This window comes from Sarcophilus harrisii, chromosome 1 (assembly GCF_902635505.1).
Source record: "Sarcophilus harrisii chromosome 1, mSarHar1.11, whole genome shotgun sequence".
Taxonomy (NCBI): domain Eukaryota; kingdom Metazoa; phylum Chordata; class Mammalia; order Dasyuromorphia; family Dasyuridae; genus Sarcophilus; species Sarcophilus harrisii.
The window spans coordinates 211,584,567-211,605,982 of NC_045426.1; the positions used below are offsets into that span (position 1 = coordinate 211,584,567).

At 33.9% G+C, this 21,416-nt stretch overlaps 1 protein-coding gene across 2 annotated transcripts in view; it reads left to right on the forward strand.

Moving 5' to 3' along the window:
• The window catches only part of HACD4 (3-hydroxyacyl-CoA dehydratase 4), a 40,344-nt gene extending 22,574 nt beyond the window's left edge, over nucleotides 1-17,770 (forward strand). For both annotated transcript variants that reach the window (XM_012542701.3, XM_023497354.2), the window contains 4 exons: nucleotides 4,066-4,178; nucleotides 12,963-13,069; nucleotides 15,590-15,715; nucleotides 16,363-17,770. In XM_012542701.3, the coding sequence (XP_012398155.1) occupies nucleotides 4,066-4,178; nucleotides 12,963-13,069; nucleotides 15,590-15,715; nucleotides 16,363-16,445 (429 nt within the window). In that variant the 3' untranslated portion in view covers nucleotides 16,446-17,770. The remainder of the gene's footprint in view (nucleotides 1-4,065; nucleotides 4,179-12,962; nucleotides 13,070-15,589; nucleotides 15,716-16,362) is intronic.
• Nucleotides 17,771-21,416: the final 3,646 nt, after the last annotated feature.

Here is a 21,416-nt window from a genome sequence, read left to right on the forward strand (position 1 = left end):
CATAAACCTTTTTAGAAATGTATTTGGAAGCATATTAAATTCTTTAATGAAAGTTTGATTCTGGTTTTACAGCTAAAAACCATTGTTTTGTTTTGTTTTTTAATTACATCATGGTAATTTATCAGATATATTTCTTAAAGTTCTGGTTGGATAGTGGATAGTATAATTGTGCTGAGATATCACATACATTGAGAGTAAGTTTGGTTGAAAACAAACACTTATAAATAGTATATTAATAAATAGAACAAGGAAGACTAGGTTCAAATTCTACCTATTGGCTCTTAGTAACTAAATGACCTTCTCCAGACTGTGCTGCTGACTCCTCTCCAAAGGACTTTGTCTACTGTGCCATCTCTTCACCCTGAAAATACACTCCATGAACTAGTTCTCATAGTGGAGCTACCCTCTTAAGCATGTAGTCTCTCCCCTTTGAGTGGCTGGTTCTTTTCAGAACCTCCATTCTAAGGAGAAGGCTCAAGCTAACTTGATCTTCATTTCTCTCCCCCTTTTATCCTGCTGATTCAAGTCCTCAGGACTTTCTTTATCCTGCTCCTAAGTCTTATACCTTCTCTTAACCTTCCTGCTGTTTTCATTTCTTTTTTTAAGCATCATTTCCTCTCCATTAGGGGCAACTAAGTGGCACAGTGGATAGAACACTGGGCTTGATCTGAGGCCAAATCCAACCTCAGACACTTATTTAATAATTGTGAGACTCTGGGCAAATCACTTTATTTTTGCAGCAGTTTCCTCATATGTAAGGTGAGCTAGAGAAGGAAATGGCAAACTACTTTAGTATCTTCACCATGCAAACCCTAATCTTTTTTCATAATGTGACAACATGAAAATATGTTTAACATGAATGCACATGTATAGCCTATATAAGGTTGCTTGCTGTCTTGGGGAGAGGAGAGGGAAGGGAAGGAGGGAAAACTTTCTGGAGCTCCAATCTTACATAGACGAATGTTGAAAACCATCTTTACATGTAACTGTGGGGGGGGGAGCAGAAATACTGTTAGATAAAGAGAAGAAAAAGAAAATCCCAAATGGGATCATGAGAGTCACACATATCTGAAAAAAAAAAAAAAGAATGAACAACTTTCTACCATTAGAATGTAAACTCCTTATGAAGATGGTCTAGCCATACTGGACCTAAAACTATATTAAAAAGCAATGGTCAACAAAACTAATTGGTTCTGGCTAAGAACTAGATTAGTGTATCAGTGGAATAGGTTAGGTTCACAAGACACAATAGTCAATGATAAATCTGAAGACTCCAACTTCTGGGATAAGAACTCACTATTTCACAAAAATTGCTGTGAAAACTGGAGAATAATATGGCAGAAATCGTTTTCCAGTTTTCACAGTAATTTTTGTGAAATAGTGAGTTGAAATTAGACATTGACTAACATCTAATACCCTATATTAAGATAAGGTCAAAATGGGTTCATGATTTAGACATATATAGATAAAAGACATAGTATAAACAAATTAAGAAAACAAGGGATAATTTCTCTCCTATCTGTGGAGAAGGGAGAAATTTTTGGCCAAAGAAGAACTGAAGAACATTATGTAATGCAAAATGGATAATTTTGACTACATTAAATAAAAGTTTTTGCACAAACAAAACTAATGTATCCAAGATTAGAAAGGAAGCAGAAAGCTGGGAAACAATTTTTACAACCATTGTTTCTGATAAAGGTTTCATTTCTAAAACATAGAGAATTGAATCAAATTTATAAGAATACAAGCCATTCCCCAAAAGACAATTTTGAGATGAGGAAATTAAAACCATTTCTAGTCATATATATGTTGGTGAGAGAGGAGGGAGAAAAATTCAGAGCACAAGGTTTTGCAGGGGTGAATGTTGAAAACTGTCATGGCATGTATTTTGAAAATAAAAAGCTATTATTTAAAAAAAAGAATGTTAAAAATAAAATGATGTTGAAGTTATTAAAAATAAAATAAAATGCCAAATAAAAAATAAGGAAAATATTTTAAATTTCTATTGATTAGACAAATGCAAATTAAGGCAAATCTGAGGCGTCACTTCACACCTCTCAGATTGACTAAGATGTCAGGAAAAGGTAATTATAAATGTTTGAGGGGATATGGGAAAACTGAGACACTGATATATTGTTGGTGGAGTTGTAAAGTGATCCAACCATTTAGAAGAGTAATTTGGAACTATGCCCAAATAAGCATATGCTTTGATTCAGCAAAGTCTCTACTGGGTCTGTATTTCGAAGAGATCATTAAAAAAGGGGGGGGGGGAACCCACATGTGGAAAAATGTGTGTGGCAGCCCTTTTTGTAGTGACAAGAACTGGAAATTGAGTAGATGCCCATCAGTTGGAGGATGGCTGAATAATTTATAATATATGGATGTAATTGTTCTATAAGAAATGATGAACAGGCTGATTCCAAAAAACCCTGGAAAGACTTACATGAACTGATGCTAAGTGAATAGAACCAAGAAACCATTGTACACAGTACAATGGGATTATGTGATGATCAACTGTGATATAATTGGCTCTTTTCAACAATGCAGTGATTCAAGGCAAGTCCAATAGACTTGGGATGAAAAGTGCCATCCACATCCAGAGATCTGAGTAGACTGAATGTGGATCAAAGCATATTTTCACCTTTTTGTTGTTGCTGTTGTTGTTTGTTTCTTTTCTTTTTTCTTTCTTATGTTTTTTCCCCTTTTGATCTGATTCTTACACAATATCATAAATATGAAATATATTTAAAAGAATTTCACATATTTAACCTATAGCATATTGCTTGCTGTATTGGGACTGGAGGAGGTAAAGAGGAAGGGAGAAAATTTGGAACACAAAGTTTTACAAAAATGAATGTCAAAATCTATCTTTACATGTATTTGGAAAAATACAATACTATTTAAAAAAGAAAGAGCGGAAAAAAGAATGTAAGCTTCTTGAGGGCAAAAACTATTATTCATTCTAATGGTTTTTATATTTCCAGCACTTAGCAGTGTCTTATATAGTATGATGCCATAGTAATACTGCCTTGCACATATATTCTCAGGGTTAATGATGTGTTAATTACATAGGTCATTAAATATTATGTGGATATCAGCTTACAATAAATGATAATAATTATAATGGAATTATGGATAAGATGCTTGGATTCATCAAAAGTGTTTGTCAGCACTATAATTTTGAGAGTAAATTGATCATGATAATGGGGCGGGGAATATATAAAGTGAATTCTTAGGAACAAAAGGTATATGGTAGGTATGATTAAAAGGAAGGAAACAAATATTTATTAAGTAACTACTTTGTACCAGGCATTATGTTAAGCATTTTATTCATATTATGTCATTTAATCCTCACAAGTATTATTTATTATTATCTTCATTTTTCAGTTGATGAAACGTAGGCAGAAAGAGATTGAGTGACTTGGGCACAATCACACAGCTATTAAGTTAAATTTAAATACAGGTCTTCCTGACTCTAGTAATAGCACTATACACTTTGCCAAAAAGCTTAATAAAGAAAACAATAAAGAAAACACTCTAATTCACATAAAATATGGAAGTTTTTAAAAAAGTTTCTGTTATATTTTGTTTTTATATAATGTTCATTTTTTAATATATTCCTCTCCTCCCCTACCCAGAGAATACACCTTTGTAATAAGAAATATTAAATAGGCACACACACACACACACATACACACACACACATACACACACAGAGTTGAGCAAAACTACTCACTACACTTACTATCTGACAGTACATACAACGTTACATACCTGTAAATCCCCATCTCTGTACAGAAAGAAAGAAAATATATTTTCTTTTTTTCTTTTTAGAGGCAAAGCTTGGTCATTATGACTAGTGTGGTTTCTTATTGTTATTGTTCTTACAATTTACATTGTTGCTGGTGTATATATTATTTTCATAGTTCTCTTTATCTCATAATTATGATTTCAAAAAGATAGTTGAGACTCCAGTTTGGGAGTGAAAATTAGAAAAACTCCTATGTAACTTGGCAGAATAATCACCCCAAATTCCAAAGTCCATCTTATTATTTCTTTTTACAGCTAACTGAGAGAATAATCATACTTTTTGTGGTGATCACTAGTCAAGATGAAGTCCAAGGAAAATATGTCGTGTGTGTTTTATTCTTCCTCTGGAATCTATTGGACGTGGTTAGGTAAGAAGTTAGAATGATCTCAAAAACCAAAGCCAAATTGCTTCATATGGGAAAAGCAGTTTTACATGCTTATATTTGGTTATTTTGAATAGGACAGAAAAACATAACCCTTATGTGAATTATTTTATCTTGATATGAAAATGTATTTTTAGTGCTTTCTATAATGGGCATATCAGAGATAATTAAAACCTCTCAAGATATTACAAAAGCAAATCACTGCATTCAATTTTCCAGAGCAAAAGACTTGGCATGACACCAATTTAGAAAAAAAAAACTCACAGCTGTTTCCTAATGAAAGGCATTCCTCACTAATGCTCTGGTGCATGCGGCTTCAATAAACAAATCATGGCCTTTCATTATATGTTTCATACAGAAATTTAAAACCAGGTTTCCATTAGTTTAAAAATATTGAAAATACAGTGTCTCTTCTTCCCAGCACAAAAGAACCTTCTCATAACATGGATTTATTACAAGTATTTGTAGAAAGAAAATTGAACTAGGAAAGTTAAGGCTAAATTCTTGGGCTTACCATTCGTTCATGGTGTCATCTTGAGGAAAAATACAACTTCTCTGAGGCTGTTCTGCCTTACTTGTAAAATGAGACATCAGAATGGATTCATGAACTTGCATGGAGAAAGTATTTTGTTAACTGTACTTCAGTACTGTTGATTGCCTTTATAATTCTATGTGCTTTATTTTGCTGAATCAAGTCAAAAAGCATTTAGTAAGTGCTTACTATTTGCCAGGCACTGTGTTAAGAGCTGGGGGTATAAACACAAGGGAAAAAATAGTTATTGTCCTTAAGAAGCTTATATTTTAATGGGAGATGACAATACATAAAAGAAAAATTAGTGGGGAAGAGATGATAGTGCCCAAAATAGCTGCACAGAAGAGAAAATCTGGATAGTCAAGAATGCATCCTGGAAAGGGAAGTAGAGATATGGCATCCTCAAAATGGCAGGTGAAAGAGGAAGTAGCCATTACACAGAGAGGCCGCAAGGATGTAAAGTCCAGAGGTAGAGGGAACTTCCAGGGGGAAGACGTGCCTTTGGCGCAGTAGAGAAAAGTCCAGGAAAGTCAGGAGCATAGCCCAGAGAGACTATCAGAGTACTGATACAAGAAAGTGAAGAATCTTTGGACAATATCATTTTTTCTTCCAAGCCTAAATATCTAGATTCTGCTCTCTTTCTCTCTCCCTCCTTCTATCTCTCTCTGTCTCTCATCTCTTTCTTTATTTCTCTTTGTCTTTCCCTCTATCTTTGTCTTTCTGTCTCTCTCTGTCTCCATCTCTTTGTCTTTCTCTCTCTGTGACATACACACACGTTTATACCTGATATAATGAGGTGATGTCTCAAGAGCAATGGCATAAAGGAGTTTTATGTGACTCAGTTTGCAGTGATATGGTAATTACTTCCTAAAGCAAATAGCATCCTAGTTGTCTAACAAGTTAATGCATCTTCCACAGGTAAGCAGTCTCCTTATCACAAGGATTGCTTCCTACTAACAGAGCTAATTGTATAGAAGGGAGAAATTCTCAGAATATGAGAAGAGATTTTGAGCACCTGGCTTTGAGAGATTGCAGCAAACATGGACCAAATAACTATCTGGATCTCAGAAGCTGTTATATTGCCCCAGACTTAAAATGCGCCATTTATCATAAAGAGTGTTACCTATTTCAAAAAGCTTAGCTCCTCACTAGGCCCTGTTATCCCTACAAGTTATAATCATATATAGATCTTCCCTTTCTCACCCAAACTCTTAGGAAAAGCTATCTAAATAATTTTCCTTCTATTCTCATCTCTTGTTCCCTTGGGAGTTCCTAGTCCTGGAACACTATTTCCAGGAAACTCCAGTCATTCTTTATCACACTCTTTCCTCTCTGGCCATGTCCTTACAGAGTCTCCTCACCAATGACAATGGCCTGACCTCCAAGCAAATATCCTTTCTTCCCCATCAATCCCTCTAGCTTTGGAATCAAGATCAAAGCAAGTCCTGATGATATGTGTCAATATATTCCCTGATAACTTTCTTACAGTGTTGTTTCTCCCACTGGAATGTAAGTTACTTGAGGGCAGGGATTCTGCCTTTATTTTTATATCCCTAGTTCTTTACCATTCTGTTTGGGCACATATAGTAAGCATATAGATGGTGTAGAATTATAGAGTGCCGGGCCTGGAGTCAAAAAGACTCATCTCCCTGAATTCAAATCTGGTCTCAGACCCCTACTATCTGTGTCTCTGGGCAAGTCACTTTACCTTGTTTATCTCAGTTCCTATATTAAAATGAGTTACAGAAGAAAATGAAAAATTACTCTAATAAAAATCAAATTACTCCAGTATCTTTGACAAGAAAATACAAAATGGGGTCACAAAGACATGACTGAAATGACTGAACAGCAAGTAAGCACTTAATAAATGGTTTTTCATTCATTTGTTCAAGGATAGCTTACATTTGTAATTACTTAAATGAAAGAATTTTAATAAAATTTTTGAATGATATGATGTTATAAAAGATGGATGATACATCTTCTAGAGGATGATACAATCAGGACACAAAATTATCTGAACAATCTAGGATAGTGGATTAAATTTAATAAGATGAAATTTTACTAAGTTAAATGTAAATTTCTACATTTGGACTTTTAAAAAATTAGCCATATAAGCAGAGGATTGTGATTAAAATATAGTTCATGTGGGAAGAAAAAACTTAAGTGTCTTAGAGGATTAAGAGTTCAACATGAGTCAGCAATTTGATAGGACAACCAGAAAAGTTCATGAGAATTAACAAGTAACACAGTGTCCAGAACAAAGGAGATTGGGTCCTTATGTAGAATAGTGTTCAGTGTGGGGCAATGGGTTAGTTACTGAGTCAGCTAAAATTTATTAAGCATGTACTATGTATAAAGCATTGTGCTAAATACTGCAGATACAAAAACAAGCAAAATAATTTCTCACAAGAAGCTCACAGTCTAATAGGGGGTGACAAAATGCAAACAACTATGTACAAATAACATTTTGGATCAATTGGGGGTTGTCTCAGAAGAAAAGCAGTAAGATTCAGGAGGAATAGGAAAAATCCATTGTAGATCTTAGTAAATCTAAAAAGAGCCAAGGAAGCCAGGAGGTAAAGAAGAGGAGAGAGAATGTCCAAAGAACCATTGAAAATACAGGGAGATTGAGGGTTATGAGGGAGGAATAACAAAGAGATCAGTGTCACCAAATTGCAGAATACTGGATACTTGGAGAGAAGGGGCACAAGAACTTTAAAAGTAGGAAGGGGTCAGATTATGGAGGCCTTCTAAAGTCAAACAAAAGATTTTATATTTGATACTGTAGATAATGACACTGGAGTTTACTGAATAGTGGGATGACGTGGTCAGATTTGCATTTTAGGAAGATCAGTTTGACAGCTGAGCAGAGGATGGATGGATTGGAGTAGGGAGAGACTTGATGGAGAAACCAATCAGAAGTCTATTTCAATAGCCCAGGCTTGAAGTAATAAGGACCTACATTAAAGAAACTGAAGCAGGTGCTGTAGAGTGCTTAGAGTTTGGTTAGATATTGAGGACCTGAAGATCATCCACTGCATTCTACATTTCCAGTCTTCCTGATTTTGTCCTGCCACTGGACTTGGATGAATCAGAAGAAAGAGTAAGGCTGGCAACTCTGTGTAACTCTGTCTCACTTAATCCAATTCGGGGGCAAGTGAAAACATTTCCCATGATGTCACTGGACCTCTTTAAAAACAAAAGAGTAGCAACAACTTCAACAATAACCTACATCATATTTTAGGAAAGTTGCTAAACATAAAGAATATTTATTACCATTCAATCATTATTGAATTATTGACTTTGGCATATTTGTGTAAGTCAAGCAAAATGTAATCAGGATGGTGAAGGAAACTAAAAACCTATATCATGATATGAAAAAACTGGAAACATTTCAAGAGAAAGGGAAGACAAGAGGGGACCATGTCAACTGTCCCAAGTATAGGAACAGTTGTCATGTGGAAGATAAATTAGACTTATGTTATTGACTTCAAAAGGCATAATCAAAAGCAATGGCCAGGTAACAGAAAATCTGATTTGAACAAGCATCAGAGCAGTCAAAAAAAAATTAAAATAGTGAGAGTGAATTCCCCATCCCTGGAGGCCTTCAAAAGAGAGTAAATGACAAATTTCCAGAGATTTTATAGATTTTCATGTGCAGATTACCTGCCATCATAAAATTATATTTTCTTTGATTTTGTGATTATAGTATTTTGTAAGGTACCTTATATACATTTATCTCAATATTTTTTTAAAAATTAATTGCTTTACTAGAACCAACATTAAACATCAATGCAAGTCAATTAATAAGCATTTATTAAACTCCAACTATGTGCCAGAAACTATTCTAAGTGATTAGAATATAAAGAAAGACAAAAATATAGTTCATGCCCTTAAGAAGCTCACAATCTATTGGGTGAGACAATAAATAAACAAATATTATAAACAAGATATTTGTAAGACAAATAGGAAATGATCAAAAGAGAAAAGGCACTAAAATGAAGAGGGGTTGAGAAAGACTTCCTGTAGAAGATGGGATTTTAGCTGAGACTTAAAGGAAGCCAGGGAAATCAGGAGGTAAAAATGAGCAGAGAGAACTTTTCAGGTTCTGGAGTTAAGAGATAGAGTGTTTTATTTATGAAACAGCAGGGAGGCCAGTGTCACCGAATTGAAAAATATGTGGCATGAGTGTAAAGTGTAAGAAGATTGGAAAGTGGCTGAGAAAGCTTGAGATGAAGTGAGTGGTGAAAGATAGTGAATTGGGGATGATACCTAGGGACTGGGAAAATAGTGGTACCCTCAGCAGTAACAGAAAAGTTTGGAAGGGGTTTAAGAGGAAAAGACAAAAAGTTCATTTCTGAATGTATTAATTTTAAGATGTTGTTACTCAACAATCTAATTCAAGATGTCTGAAAAGCAGTGAGACTGGACATTTAAAGCAGAATGATACATGTAGAGTAAAGGTAAAAGAGTAAATGTTTCAGTTGAATTAAAAAAAAAAAAAAAAGCAGGGGCAGTGATCCTGATCTCAGATCAAGCAAAAGCAAAAATAGATCTAATTAAAAGAGATAAGGAAAGAAACTACATTTTGCCAAAGGGTACTATAGATAATGAAATAATATCAATACTAAACATATGCACCAAGTGTTATAGCATCCAGAGTCCTAGAGGAGAAATTAAAAGAGTTGTAAAAAGAAATAGACAGCAAAACTATACTAGTGAGGGATCTCAACGTTGCTCCATCAGAACTGGCTAAATCGACTGCAAAAATAAACAAGAAAAAAATTAAGGAAGTAAATAGAATTTCAGAAAAGTTAAGTATGAAAGACCTCTGAAGAAAATTGAATGGAGACAGAAAGGAATATGCTTTTTTCTTGTGGTAATGGAACCTACACAAAATTTGACCACGTATTGAAGCACAAAAACCTCAAAATCAAATGCAGTAAGGCAAAAATAGCAAATGCATCTTTTTCAAATCATGATGCAATAAAAATTACATGTAATGAAGGGTTAGAGAGAAAATAGACTAAACAGGAAATTAAATAATCTAATCCTAAAGAATGAGTGGGTGAAACAACAAATCATAGTAATGTAAGACTGGAGGTGAGCAGAAAGATTAGTGCTAGATAGATAGATTTAGGAATCAATAGCATAGAGATAATAATTAAATTCATTGAAGCCGATAAATGAAGTATGTATATAGAGAGAAGAATAGAAGGCCTGGTATAGTGCCTTGTCAAAAACAACCAGTAAAAGTAAAAAGACTTGCTTAATAACTATTTACATTTAAATCGGTTTATTTCAGTGCATAAAATACTAATATACTTTCATTTTCTCTACATTCATGTGAAAATTCTCTTTTCATTCATTCACATTCACTTTCTTCATATGATCCTTGTTACCTTGTATTTCATTCATTCTAGTTCAATGTTATATTGCTTTGCATGATTTTATCTCATTTATTCTTTACAGGAAAAACAGTAGGGTATAATGAACCAGAAGCAGTCAGGAATACCTATCCTGCCTCTAAGTTGCTGTGTAATTCTAGGAAAGACTGTAAGCTACAGCCAAGTTACTGACCTACTCTGAGAGAAGTTTTCATAGTAAGAGTTCCCTAAACTAATAAAATCACAGTTCCAGAAGAAGAAAAACCCACCACCACAAAACCCCACAAAACAAACAAACAAAAAAATAACAAAAACTCTTTTGCATCGTACAGGAGAAAATCAAAGGCAAGAGAGGTGAAATGTCTTGGTGCAGGCCATATTGGTGTCTTACAATTTCAAATCCAGGTCTCTTTCACTGGTGTTTCTTAAGGTTTTGTGGCATTCAAAAATAGGTCAGTGCCATAGAATCTTTGAATTATTACACAATAATGTAGTTTTTACCTACCTAAGTGTGAATGCTGAAAATAATTTGGAAACACGTAAAGTGAGAAAATTGCTTGACAGCAATAAAAATAGTGGCATTATCTAGATTATGGTAATTTAGTCATTACCATTCATGCTGTTATAAACATTAGAGATTTCTTTTTTGTTTGTGTAATTTCTTCACATATCTAAATTATGAAAAAATATCAAGTCCCTCCTTTTTTGATCCTATTAATGCATTCCTCTTTTGAGTCTTTTTCTCTTCTTCAAACTCTCAGATTTGAACCAATTCATCCCTAGAACCTCTGTTTTCTTATTTAACTTCCACAATACTCTTGGAAGACATTAAAGTCCTGAGGGGACAGAAGTTTTCTCCCTTCCACCTCCATTTAGAATGATAACATTTTTACAGCTCCAATTTCTCACATAAATTTACCTTGATAAGTTTTCTAGGACTCTTGTCTTTACATTTCAGAGATCCTACTAAGCTCTAGTCTTTTCTTCAGAAATGCTTGACAAGTTTCTGTTTCACTAAAGATCTACTTCTTGCAAAAACAAACTAACACACAAAGATTCATTTCTCTTGCCACCATAGGATGATATTGAGCTTGTCAGGATAACTTATTCTTAATTGTAAGCCTACATCTTTTAATTTTTGGAATATCATATTCTAAGATTTTCTTTGTTTTTTTATTAGAAGCTGACAAATCTTTTGTGATCCTGATTATGTTAGTTTGGCTCACAAGATGTTTCCGGATGTTTGCAGTATTTTCTTTTGATACAGAAACTCTGAATTTTGGCTATAACATGCCTGGGATTTATCATTTTGAAGTTACTTTTCAGGCAGTAATTTGATGTATTCTTTCTATCCTATATGTTTAATAAATCTTAGCAGTTTTCATTAATAAGTTTATAAACTATACTATCCAGGTTTTTTGTTTTAATAATAGTTCATAATATTATTAAAGTATAATTATGATTATTATAGTGTAATTCCAATATTATTCTTCTCTTGAACTGTTTCCCAGGTCAGTTTTTGTTTTTTTTTTTTGATATCCTATTCCTCCTTCTACATTCTCTTCTTACTATTCTTTTATTTTTATTCTATTATTCTTGTTATTTCACAAAGCCGTTGATTTCTGTTTGGTCAATTCTAGTTCTCAGGAATTCTAAGATAAGGTTTGCCACCTTTGTCTTCTAAGTTATTTATTTTCCTTCCAATTCTTTCCTAGAGCCTTAATTTGTTTTTAAATATATTCATGTAATTACTGTGGAAATATTTTCCTTTGAATCTCCCAATTCTTACAGAGCTAGAGATGCAATCATTTTCTTTTTTATACTGGCTGGTGTTTTCTTTGGTATATTCCTCTTTCCAGCTTTCTTAAATTGGGGCTTTGTGCCCCATACTGGGCTTTTTTGAGGGAGGTCTTGGGAGGAAGGGTGTTGGCCCTATCATGCTCTGAACCAAGGATTCCCAGGGTTCTTGTACTAAATTCCTGAAGCTAGCCTCGCCCTGTATATTTGAGATTCCAAGTGTTGGCTCTTCTGTTCCCCTCTTCGATAAATTAAATTGAACTTTAGGGACCTCAGATACTCTGGGGCATAGGCTGTCTCAGTCTGCAAACTGTGGCACCATCCTGGCTAGCACTGCACGAGTTACTGTTTGCTGGAACTCTCTTGAGCATCCAAGAATTCCACCTTGGGATTTATGACCAATCTCAGGCTTTCTCAAGGGAGCTCTTTGCTCTCTTACATAAAATCTTGGAGACTACATGCATCCCATCTGGGGTTATGGTGGGACTTATCTTACTGGAGGTGCCCTTTTCTCAGTGGGCTTTTGGCTGACTTTTATACAGTTCAGGTTGGAAGAAGTTGTTTACTGTAGCTTCTTATTCAAATTCTTTATCACTATTCAATCTGATACAAATTTTGGGGTTTTGCTGGTGTTGGTATGAGGAAACTAGGTAACCTGTCTCCTGTTTAGGCAACAGTTTTGTCAGGAAGTGTTAAGTCCTATTTAATAATGATGGTGTTTCATCAATAGAACTTAAATGTAAATTAAAGGGGAAAATCCATGTTTTATCATTTTCTTATTGCCAATTAGTTCAAAATAAGTATATTTTCCTCAGTAGAATGGTCAAAAATTTGAGGGATGAGTGTGTATGTGAACATTTACAGAAAAGCAGATTTTATTTCTTAATTTCAGTCATGTCTATATGTAACATAGTTAAGTATAGCTGGATGAAATTGATATAACTTTTTAATGTGGTATGTGTAGATTTAAGGAAGTAGCAAAATATTTCTTTATTCCTTTATCCCTCAAGTACCAAATCAAAACATGTTATGACCATACTTTTTCCCTTTCAGGTATACATATAGCATGTTATCTGTGGTAGGAATTTACTACCATATTTTGACATGGCTCAGTCAAACACTCTGGATGTTCATTTATCCTCTATGTGTTCTTGCTGAAGGTAAGGAAATAGTGACTCACTTTATCTACTTTTTTCTTAGTGCAGTCTGGTTATTATAGTTAAATGTATTTTTTTTTAGAGAATTAGATAATGTTTTGCCAACATTTCTTTTATTCAAGACCATCTGTTCTAGCACATTTATCTTGTTTTAATCTTATCCAAATTCCTTAGTATTGCTAGAGTCAAAGTACTTTTTAATAAGCAAAACCATAAGTTTTTTTTATAATTTCAACTTTCTACAATCATTTTTGTTAAAGGTAAATTCCATTTTCATACAAATAACCAAATTAACTCCATTTGTTAAAAATCTAAAGTCTACAGGTGTTACATAGAACTACTAGATTCTATGCTTTTTATACAAATATATTACAGATATCTGCTATTAGGAAGGCAATATTGTGTAATTGGATAGATTGATAATCTCAGAATCAGGAAGAGACCTGGGTTCAAATTTCATCCTTACTAGCCATGTAGTAGGCAAATCACTTAATCCCCTTGCCCTCTTTTTTCTCATCTGTAAAATGGAAATAATAAATTAGATTGCAACGATCATCATGATGCTTCTATAGATAGCTTCTTTTACAGACTTGTATTATTGTACTTTAAGAGAGAAGGAATAGAATCTTGAAGACTGACAATTTAATTGACTTCTTGAGAAAGTTTAATTGTCATGGTGAAGGGAGTCTGTGAAAGAGACTGATGACTAAGGATTGTTTTCCTGAGAAAACTTGAGAGAGTACAGTTATCTGTCTTGGAGAGAGTCTGTGAGTGATTTGGTGGGTTGCATCATCCTTAAGGGAGTCTGTTAAAGACTCAGTGAGAACTCAGTTTAACTCTTATTCTGTGGAGCAGATACCTGGAGGAAAATTCTGGAGACTTTTTTGACAGCCAGCTAGACAGACTGACTTGTTGGGCTGTGATCAGCGGAAGTCAGCAATTCAGAAGAATGGTTAGAGGTGATTGTGACCTCATAGTCAATTTGCTGTGTGTCTGAATTCATATTAAACTAAAAACTAAACAAAAACTAGAGGGACACTTTACACATATACGTAAACACATACAATCACATAGCCCACATGTGGCTTCAGCCCTCACTCTCATGATCTAAAGCTTTTTTGGTGATTATAATGCCTCAAATAGAACCTCTGATAGATAATCACTCATATTTACTTTATTAGTTAATAATTAAAACATCTATTAGATGTAATTTTTAATAATCCTTCAAATTTAATTTAATTCAAATCTTCCCATAGTACCTAGTGATTTATGATTCTATCAGTTATAAGTTTCAAGGCTGAAAAAACCATCACCTGAAAAAAACAAATGAGGACATGGACCATTATGTTCTACAGTTTTTATTAATCCAATTATTTTCCTTGCTTTCAAATATGTCCTCTTAGTACATAACTCTATCTCATGCTCTAAACAGTGCATGTCTTTCCTCAGCACTTTATCTGAGAGACATGAGTTTCTTTGCAAATGGATTCTATCAGTATTCTGTACACAAATGTTCTTTTTCTACCCCCTTCAGCAGCCAAATTGTTCACATATGAAAGAGGTGATATTTTATCCATCTTTACTGAAGAAGAAACTTATGAGAATAGATTCTTCTTTGGTTTTCATAAAGTCTGAGCTAAATAATTGAGTTACTTCATTAGACTTAAGAACTAGAAAACTGAAGCTATCAAATTTAAGCCTATCATTTTCTAAATAAGGAAGCACAGAGAAGTTAAATGACTTATCCAGATAGTGAGTATCTGGGGCAGCTTTGAACCCAGATTTTCCCAATTCCAGGTGAAACTCCCTATCCACTACAGTATGCTCTCTCTCACTTTCTTAATTTGTGGTAAATGATTAGGTAATAAAAGACATACCCATTTACTGAATGAAAGAATTAATATGGTGATGAATCAAATAGCAAAGTGAAGTATTTGTTCCCAAGAGCATCTAAGATATGTTGCTTTTATAATTTGCACCAAAACTTCATCCATGGCATTGCTATGAAAACTGGGAGTGGGGTGCCGCAAACTTTGCTGAAGATGTAAAGTGTTTTGTGAATTAAAAAATCCTCACTGTTACTATCGTCTCTTACCTCCCTTTGCCTCTATTTCCCCATCTGTAAAATAGGGATGATACTAGTATCTACCACCCAAAGTTGTTGTGAGGATCAAATGTGATAATAGTTGTAAAATGCTTAGCACAGTGGATGGCACATAGTAGGTTCTTAATAATTGTTAGTTATCATTCTACATTAATTTGGAGGCAAATTAGACAAAATAGAAATAAAACAGACAAAAAGAAACAAAAAAATACAGACAAAATAGAGCATCAGATATGAAACCATATAGCACAACATGCTACCTTTTAAATAACTATGATACAGTTTTAGAAATCATTGATTGATTTGCCAAAGTATTGGCCCGTTTTAATGAAATTTTTTAAAAGTTCTTTTTTTGGTAGTCTCCTATCCTACCTATCAAGCACAGGTACTTTAACATGATTTCTTTTCCACATTAACAGCATTTGTCAACTACCAGTCACTGCCTTATTTTGAAACCTTTGGCACTTACTCCACCAAACTGCCTTTTGACTTATCAATATATTTTCCATATGTTTTGAAAATATACCTCGTGGTGCTTTTTGTAGGTAAGCTTTTCTCATTTTTTCCTCAGAATTTTGCCGAGTGGTTGGGTTGTCTTTTTGGCGGGAAGAAACTTAAAAAAAAACCCAATTCATCGGAAATTTGGTCAAAATGGGAAGAGAGTTTTCTTTTAGGGAGGGAATAGGATAATGATATCTATTTCAGTGCTTCACCAAATAGCACGAAAAGTTTAATGTTCTGGCTAGGTAACTAAAGTAAATTCCTATCCTAACAGAGCAGTTCTCACTTTAGCTGCTTGTGCAATCTCACAAAATATCATGTTGATGACTTCTACAAGCCTAAGTGTACCTACCATGTCAGATACTCAGATAGGAGAATATTATTCCTATGGAGAATAGACAAATGTTCTATTTTGGTAGGGGAGAAAGCTATCCCAAATATGGTAGGAAGAGAAATGTGTAGCCCATTTGGCTTGTATCATTGGGTGGGGGGGAAGAGAGGGGTCAGATTTCCCCACTTGTAGAAAGTCTTGTGAAAATCTTTTGCTGTAGGCTAGCATTAACTGAGAAATACTCATAGTAACAGCTGTATAATATCACTGAAGCATCTATGCTGTCTTTTACAACTCTTTCAAGACAATATAAATGGGTATTAAATTTTTCTTGCCTCTGCTATTTTCTCCCAAAATTAGGAATGTATTTTACCTATGATCATCTCTATTCGGAAAGAAAAAATGTCCTCAAAAACTTTCATGTCAAAGAGAAGAAAAATTAAGGCTTCATCATGAAGACCATCTCCTGCAATATGCTGCTGCTAACATACCGTGTTAAGTACTTATCTTGAAAAAATGCCAAATGTTTGAAAAATAGCTAATATTTTTCCTAACTTGGAATGAAACATGAAAACCCTTCAAAGAGCCCTGGGCATTCAAATATGGTTGTTCCTTGTTTCATACACATTTTGCATCTAATATATGCTTCCTGCCTCACCACCACTGTGGATTTTTGTTGTTGTTGAAAGTTATATTGGATATTTGTGTAGAAGTCTGTTTTTTTTTTCCTTGTAAGCTAAACAACTGGAATAAATCCAACTGGAATAGAGTCTCAATGCATTTTTGAAACAGTCTAGTAGCCTAAATTATTTCCAGTTATGTACATTTTTTTCTTTGCAGTTTTTTTCTTGTCTGAGTTCTCAGAGTAAAAACATAGTCAGGATAAGTTGAAAGCCAATGTATAGGGAGGACATTCATGAAACATATCCTGTTCTTGCCTGTACAGCAATTCACTTTGTGAATATGTTTCAAGTTTTCCACAGCTAGTAATCTAAACTCCTATCAGTATTAAATTCACCTGGAAAAGGCTGTGCCAAGTAAGAAGAGTAAAACCATTTGATTTTTTTTCACTACAAAACTAAAAGTTTAAGTTATTTAGGATTCAAACCTTAAAGAGAATACTTAATTAAATTCATTATTTTAGCAAGAAACAAATGAGATAACTTGTTATATCATGTTGTGATACCTAAGTTCCAACTGCTGGAATTTTTTTTTCTTTTTTAAAAACTGATTAATTGACAAGAAATAATCAATTGTACATATGTAATTAAAGATACTTGATTTGGAGTTTTTGCCAAGCATTTTAAAATGGAAAATATTAAATAATCACTTCATTTAAGATATTACATTGTCTGTTTCACTATTTAAATCAATAAAGTAAAACTTGACCAGTGACAAAGGAAAAAGGTAACTAGTAACTTTGTAGATTTCAATTCCCTTTTTCTCCCATTGCAATATGTGTTCATTGATCATTTCTACAAATGTCTACATAAACTATAGACCTGGTCTCCAGCTTTCTTCTGTGATCTAGTCCCAAATCTTCAATTGTCTGCTAGGCATGTTAACATTGAGGAATGATACTCATTTCAGAATCACCTGTTTGAAATAATAAAGAAATGTGAATGTGCCTTTGGCAGTTCAAACACACTGTGAGTCTTGGATAGCCAATGCTGAACTTACCGTCTCCCACAATTCTTTCTACCCTTTCTTTCAACTTCTGCATTTATATTTGAAGTAATTAAAATCTCTTTGCCACCCTGGTTCAAAAGGAAGCAATCATTTTTGACTCTTCCCTTTTCTTCATCACCTCCATACTATCAGATTTCAGATCTTATTGGTTATACTTTCCCAATCTTTCAAATCTGTTTCTTTCTCTCCATTTAAACTGTTACTATGTAGGTCATGCATTATTGATTCATTTGGATTACTTTAATAGCCTACTACCTGCTTTTTACACCTCCAGTTTCTTCTTCTCTATTCCTTCATGGTAAAATAATCCTAAATCAGGGATAGGGATTAGATTTATGATTTCATGGATATAGGGAATGCCTTAGTGATGAGCGGAAATTGGCATTTTCTCTCCAATTTATATCCTTGGGGAGCTACCTGGAGCATTGTAATTTAGGTGACTTGTTCAGGATTACAAAGTCCATACAAGGCAGAAGTAGATCTTGAATACAGGCCTTTTTAGCTTTAAAATCAGTTCTCTATTCATTACTAGATCAAGCTGCCTCTCCTTTCTAATATATCTATCTATATAGTGTTTTTAAGAAGTGATTTGAAATCCAGAAAATGCCATATAGATACAAGCTGTTAACCTATACATTTGATCATTCCATCCATCTGCTCAAAAGCCTTCACTGGCTCCCAATTGGCTATATAGTCAAATACAAAGTTATCAAAAGATATTATTATTTCAGAATTCTGTAATTTGACTTCAACTATCTTATTACCTTTTCCACCCTACTCTTTTTCACACATTCCACATTCCAGCCAAACTGGGCTATTTGCTATTTCTTTGTCTTTTTTTCTGCTTTCTTTTGTCTTCATTCTTTTGCATGTCATAACTCTTGCTTTAAAATATGGTCTTGTGATGGAGAGAGCCATTTGACCCAGAGAGAGAGCTGTGGGAACTGAGTGTAGATTACAACATAGTATTTTCACATTTTTTGTTGTTGTTTGCTTACATTTTATTTTCTTTCTCATTTTTTTTCCTTTTTGATCTGATTTTTTCTTGTGCAGCATGATAAATATGGAAATATATATAGAAGAATTGCACAATTTTAACATTGGATTACTTGCTATCTAGGGGAGGATGTGAGGGAGAGAGGGAGAAAAATTTCCAACACAAGATTTTGCAAGTGTGAATATTGAAAACTATCTTTGCATATATTTTGAAAATATTATTTTTTAAAATTCCCAATTACATTTCCCAAAAAATGGTAAAAAAAAAAAATGTGAATATTTCTCCAAAAAAAAAAAAAACCCTCACTTCAAACTGTGAAGTTTGTGAAAAAATACTCCAAATCATTAATAATATGAAAAATTTGTATGGAAACAACTCATTTCACATTATGCTCAGAAAACTGAGAAAAACAACAAAAAAAGTAATAATCGTTGTGGAAGGGGATTGCAAACAGTCACATTCATGCATTGTTGGATGAATTGTAAACACATTCAACCACATTTAAAATCAATTTGGAAACATATGAAGAAAGTGACTAAAATGCTATATCTTTGCCTAAGTGCTGATGGTATTGGTGATAATAGTATTTATCTGGATTTTACAATTATTTCATTTGATCAAAGTAGATTTTACTTTGAAGCACATACTCTAAAGAGGTCTCCAGTAAAAAGGAAGACCCTACTTATACACTCACAGCAGCACTTTTTTGTTTTTTGTACCAAAGAACTGGAAACAAAAAAGAAAGCCATCAATAGGCAAATAGATAAAAATATTTCTAGTACATGAATGTAATATTACTTGTGGCATAAAATATAATAAAAACGACAAATACTAAAAAGCATAAGAAATATGAACTGATGTAAAATTAGCTAGATTATATGCTACAAAATATTCAAGATCAACAAATACAAAATAATCAAAATGCTATGAAATTATAATGGCTAAGCTTGACCCCAAAAACCCCATCTCTGACATTTTTTGCCAAAATGAGAGATTTTAAGTCAACATTTAAATGAAGAAATGAAACATTTATTAAGTACTTACTTTGTATTTTAAGTGCAAATAAATACAAAGATAATCTTGCTCTCAAAAGTCTCACAATCTAATGGAGGAGACAACACAAATGGAAGGTTTCAGCTGCATTTAGGATGGGAAAGGCTCTGGGTCCTTAGGGTATAGTAGTAGCAAAGCATTTTTAATGTCCTTATTTAATGCTATGCTTTTTGGTCCAGGCTCCTAGGTTGTCACCATCAGGATCTGAGGGGAAATGATTCCTTGACTTGCCTGACACACAATGCATCATCCCTCAGGATATGTTGCTGCTTCAGCTAGGTGGGCTCACTCACCCTACTTGCAGCAGTTGGTTAGGATACTGAGACCTTTCTCTACAGGAGTTACTTTCCCAGGTGACAGCTGGAGGAAGCAGGAATTAGGGAGAAGGATGCTATTACCATTCCCAGGGCATCTGTGCTCATCTGCCTTAGGGAGGTTGAGCTGCATTTGTTGCTGATGAGGAAAAATGATTTTTCCCCTAGAAAGCTGTGGGGTTGGGCTAGACACAGATCTGATGGTTTGGAGCCCCTCCTAATGCTAAGGTTATTAGCTTCAGAGTCCTGAGACATCCCAATTAGTCTGAAAGGTAAGTCAAGATATGGTGATAGTGTGACTTGTCTGACATGCTATCTCCTGTCTCTTTAAGGGTATCTTGCTGGAAAAAGTCAGACTTCGTTGGCATATTGGTTAGTTTTGCTGAAGTTCTCTTTTTGGGGTTATAAGAGATGGCTCTTTGGGAAAGGTAGGAGAAGGATGGGGGTGAGAAGGATACACTTCGGAAAGTAGATAATAAAATATCTAACAATATAAATAATAAAAGTAGATTAAAACAGATTAAATTACATTATTGTTTTTACTTAGACAAGTCAAGAAGGGTAGAAATATTACTTAAAAGCATAACAACTCCTTTTCCTAGGAGGTGTAACTAAAAGAAAGTAAAATCACTCCATCTAAGTTATATAATTGATATACGGCTGGGACGTTTATTTCATGGGCATTCACTATAAATAGATGAGTTGAACTCACTGGGCACGTTGGCTGCTTTGTCTTTGGAAAACTGAAATGTCCTTTTGATGCCCTCAAGTTTCTCCCTGAAAAATAAAAGTCTTTTATTATATAAAACTACATTATAGTTTTAATACCAATTTTCTTTTGTTGTATTGTATAACTAAGTGACTTTACTGTTTCTGAGGAAATGAAAATAAACATCAACCAAAGGATAATGGAAAAGTATATAATAAATGCACAAAGAAGAAATTAGAAAGAAGTAATGTAAGGAATGAATGTTGTGGGTGAAGCAATTTCCTATATTCTCAAGCCATCCTATCCCCTCCTGCCCTCAAGCAAGTTAGGTTAGTTAGTCCTCAAAAGGTACTGAAACCATTCTTGAAATTTAATTAGATCCAAGTCTTGTAGATCTGAATCCAGGTTTCTTTATTGTATATCAGTTAGCCTTTCAAGTTACTAAGGGAGGTAAATAGCCAAGACTTCAGCTACATATCTAGAAATAAAAGTTTGACAATTATATAGCTAATTAGTTTGATCAAAATGTGGAGTTGCTATGAACAATATCCAGGTGTTAACATCAATTTCATTAGTCTAAATTATTCATTGTTTTGACTAATTAACGGTAACTGCTAAACTTGAAATTCATTTTGCGCTTTATACCGACAGT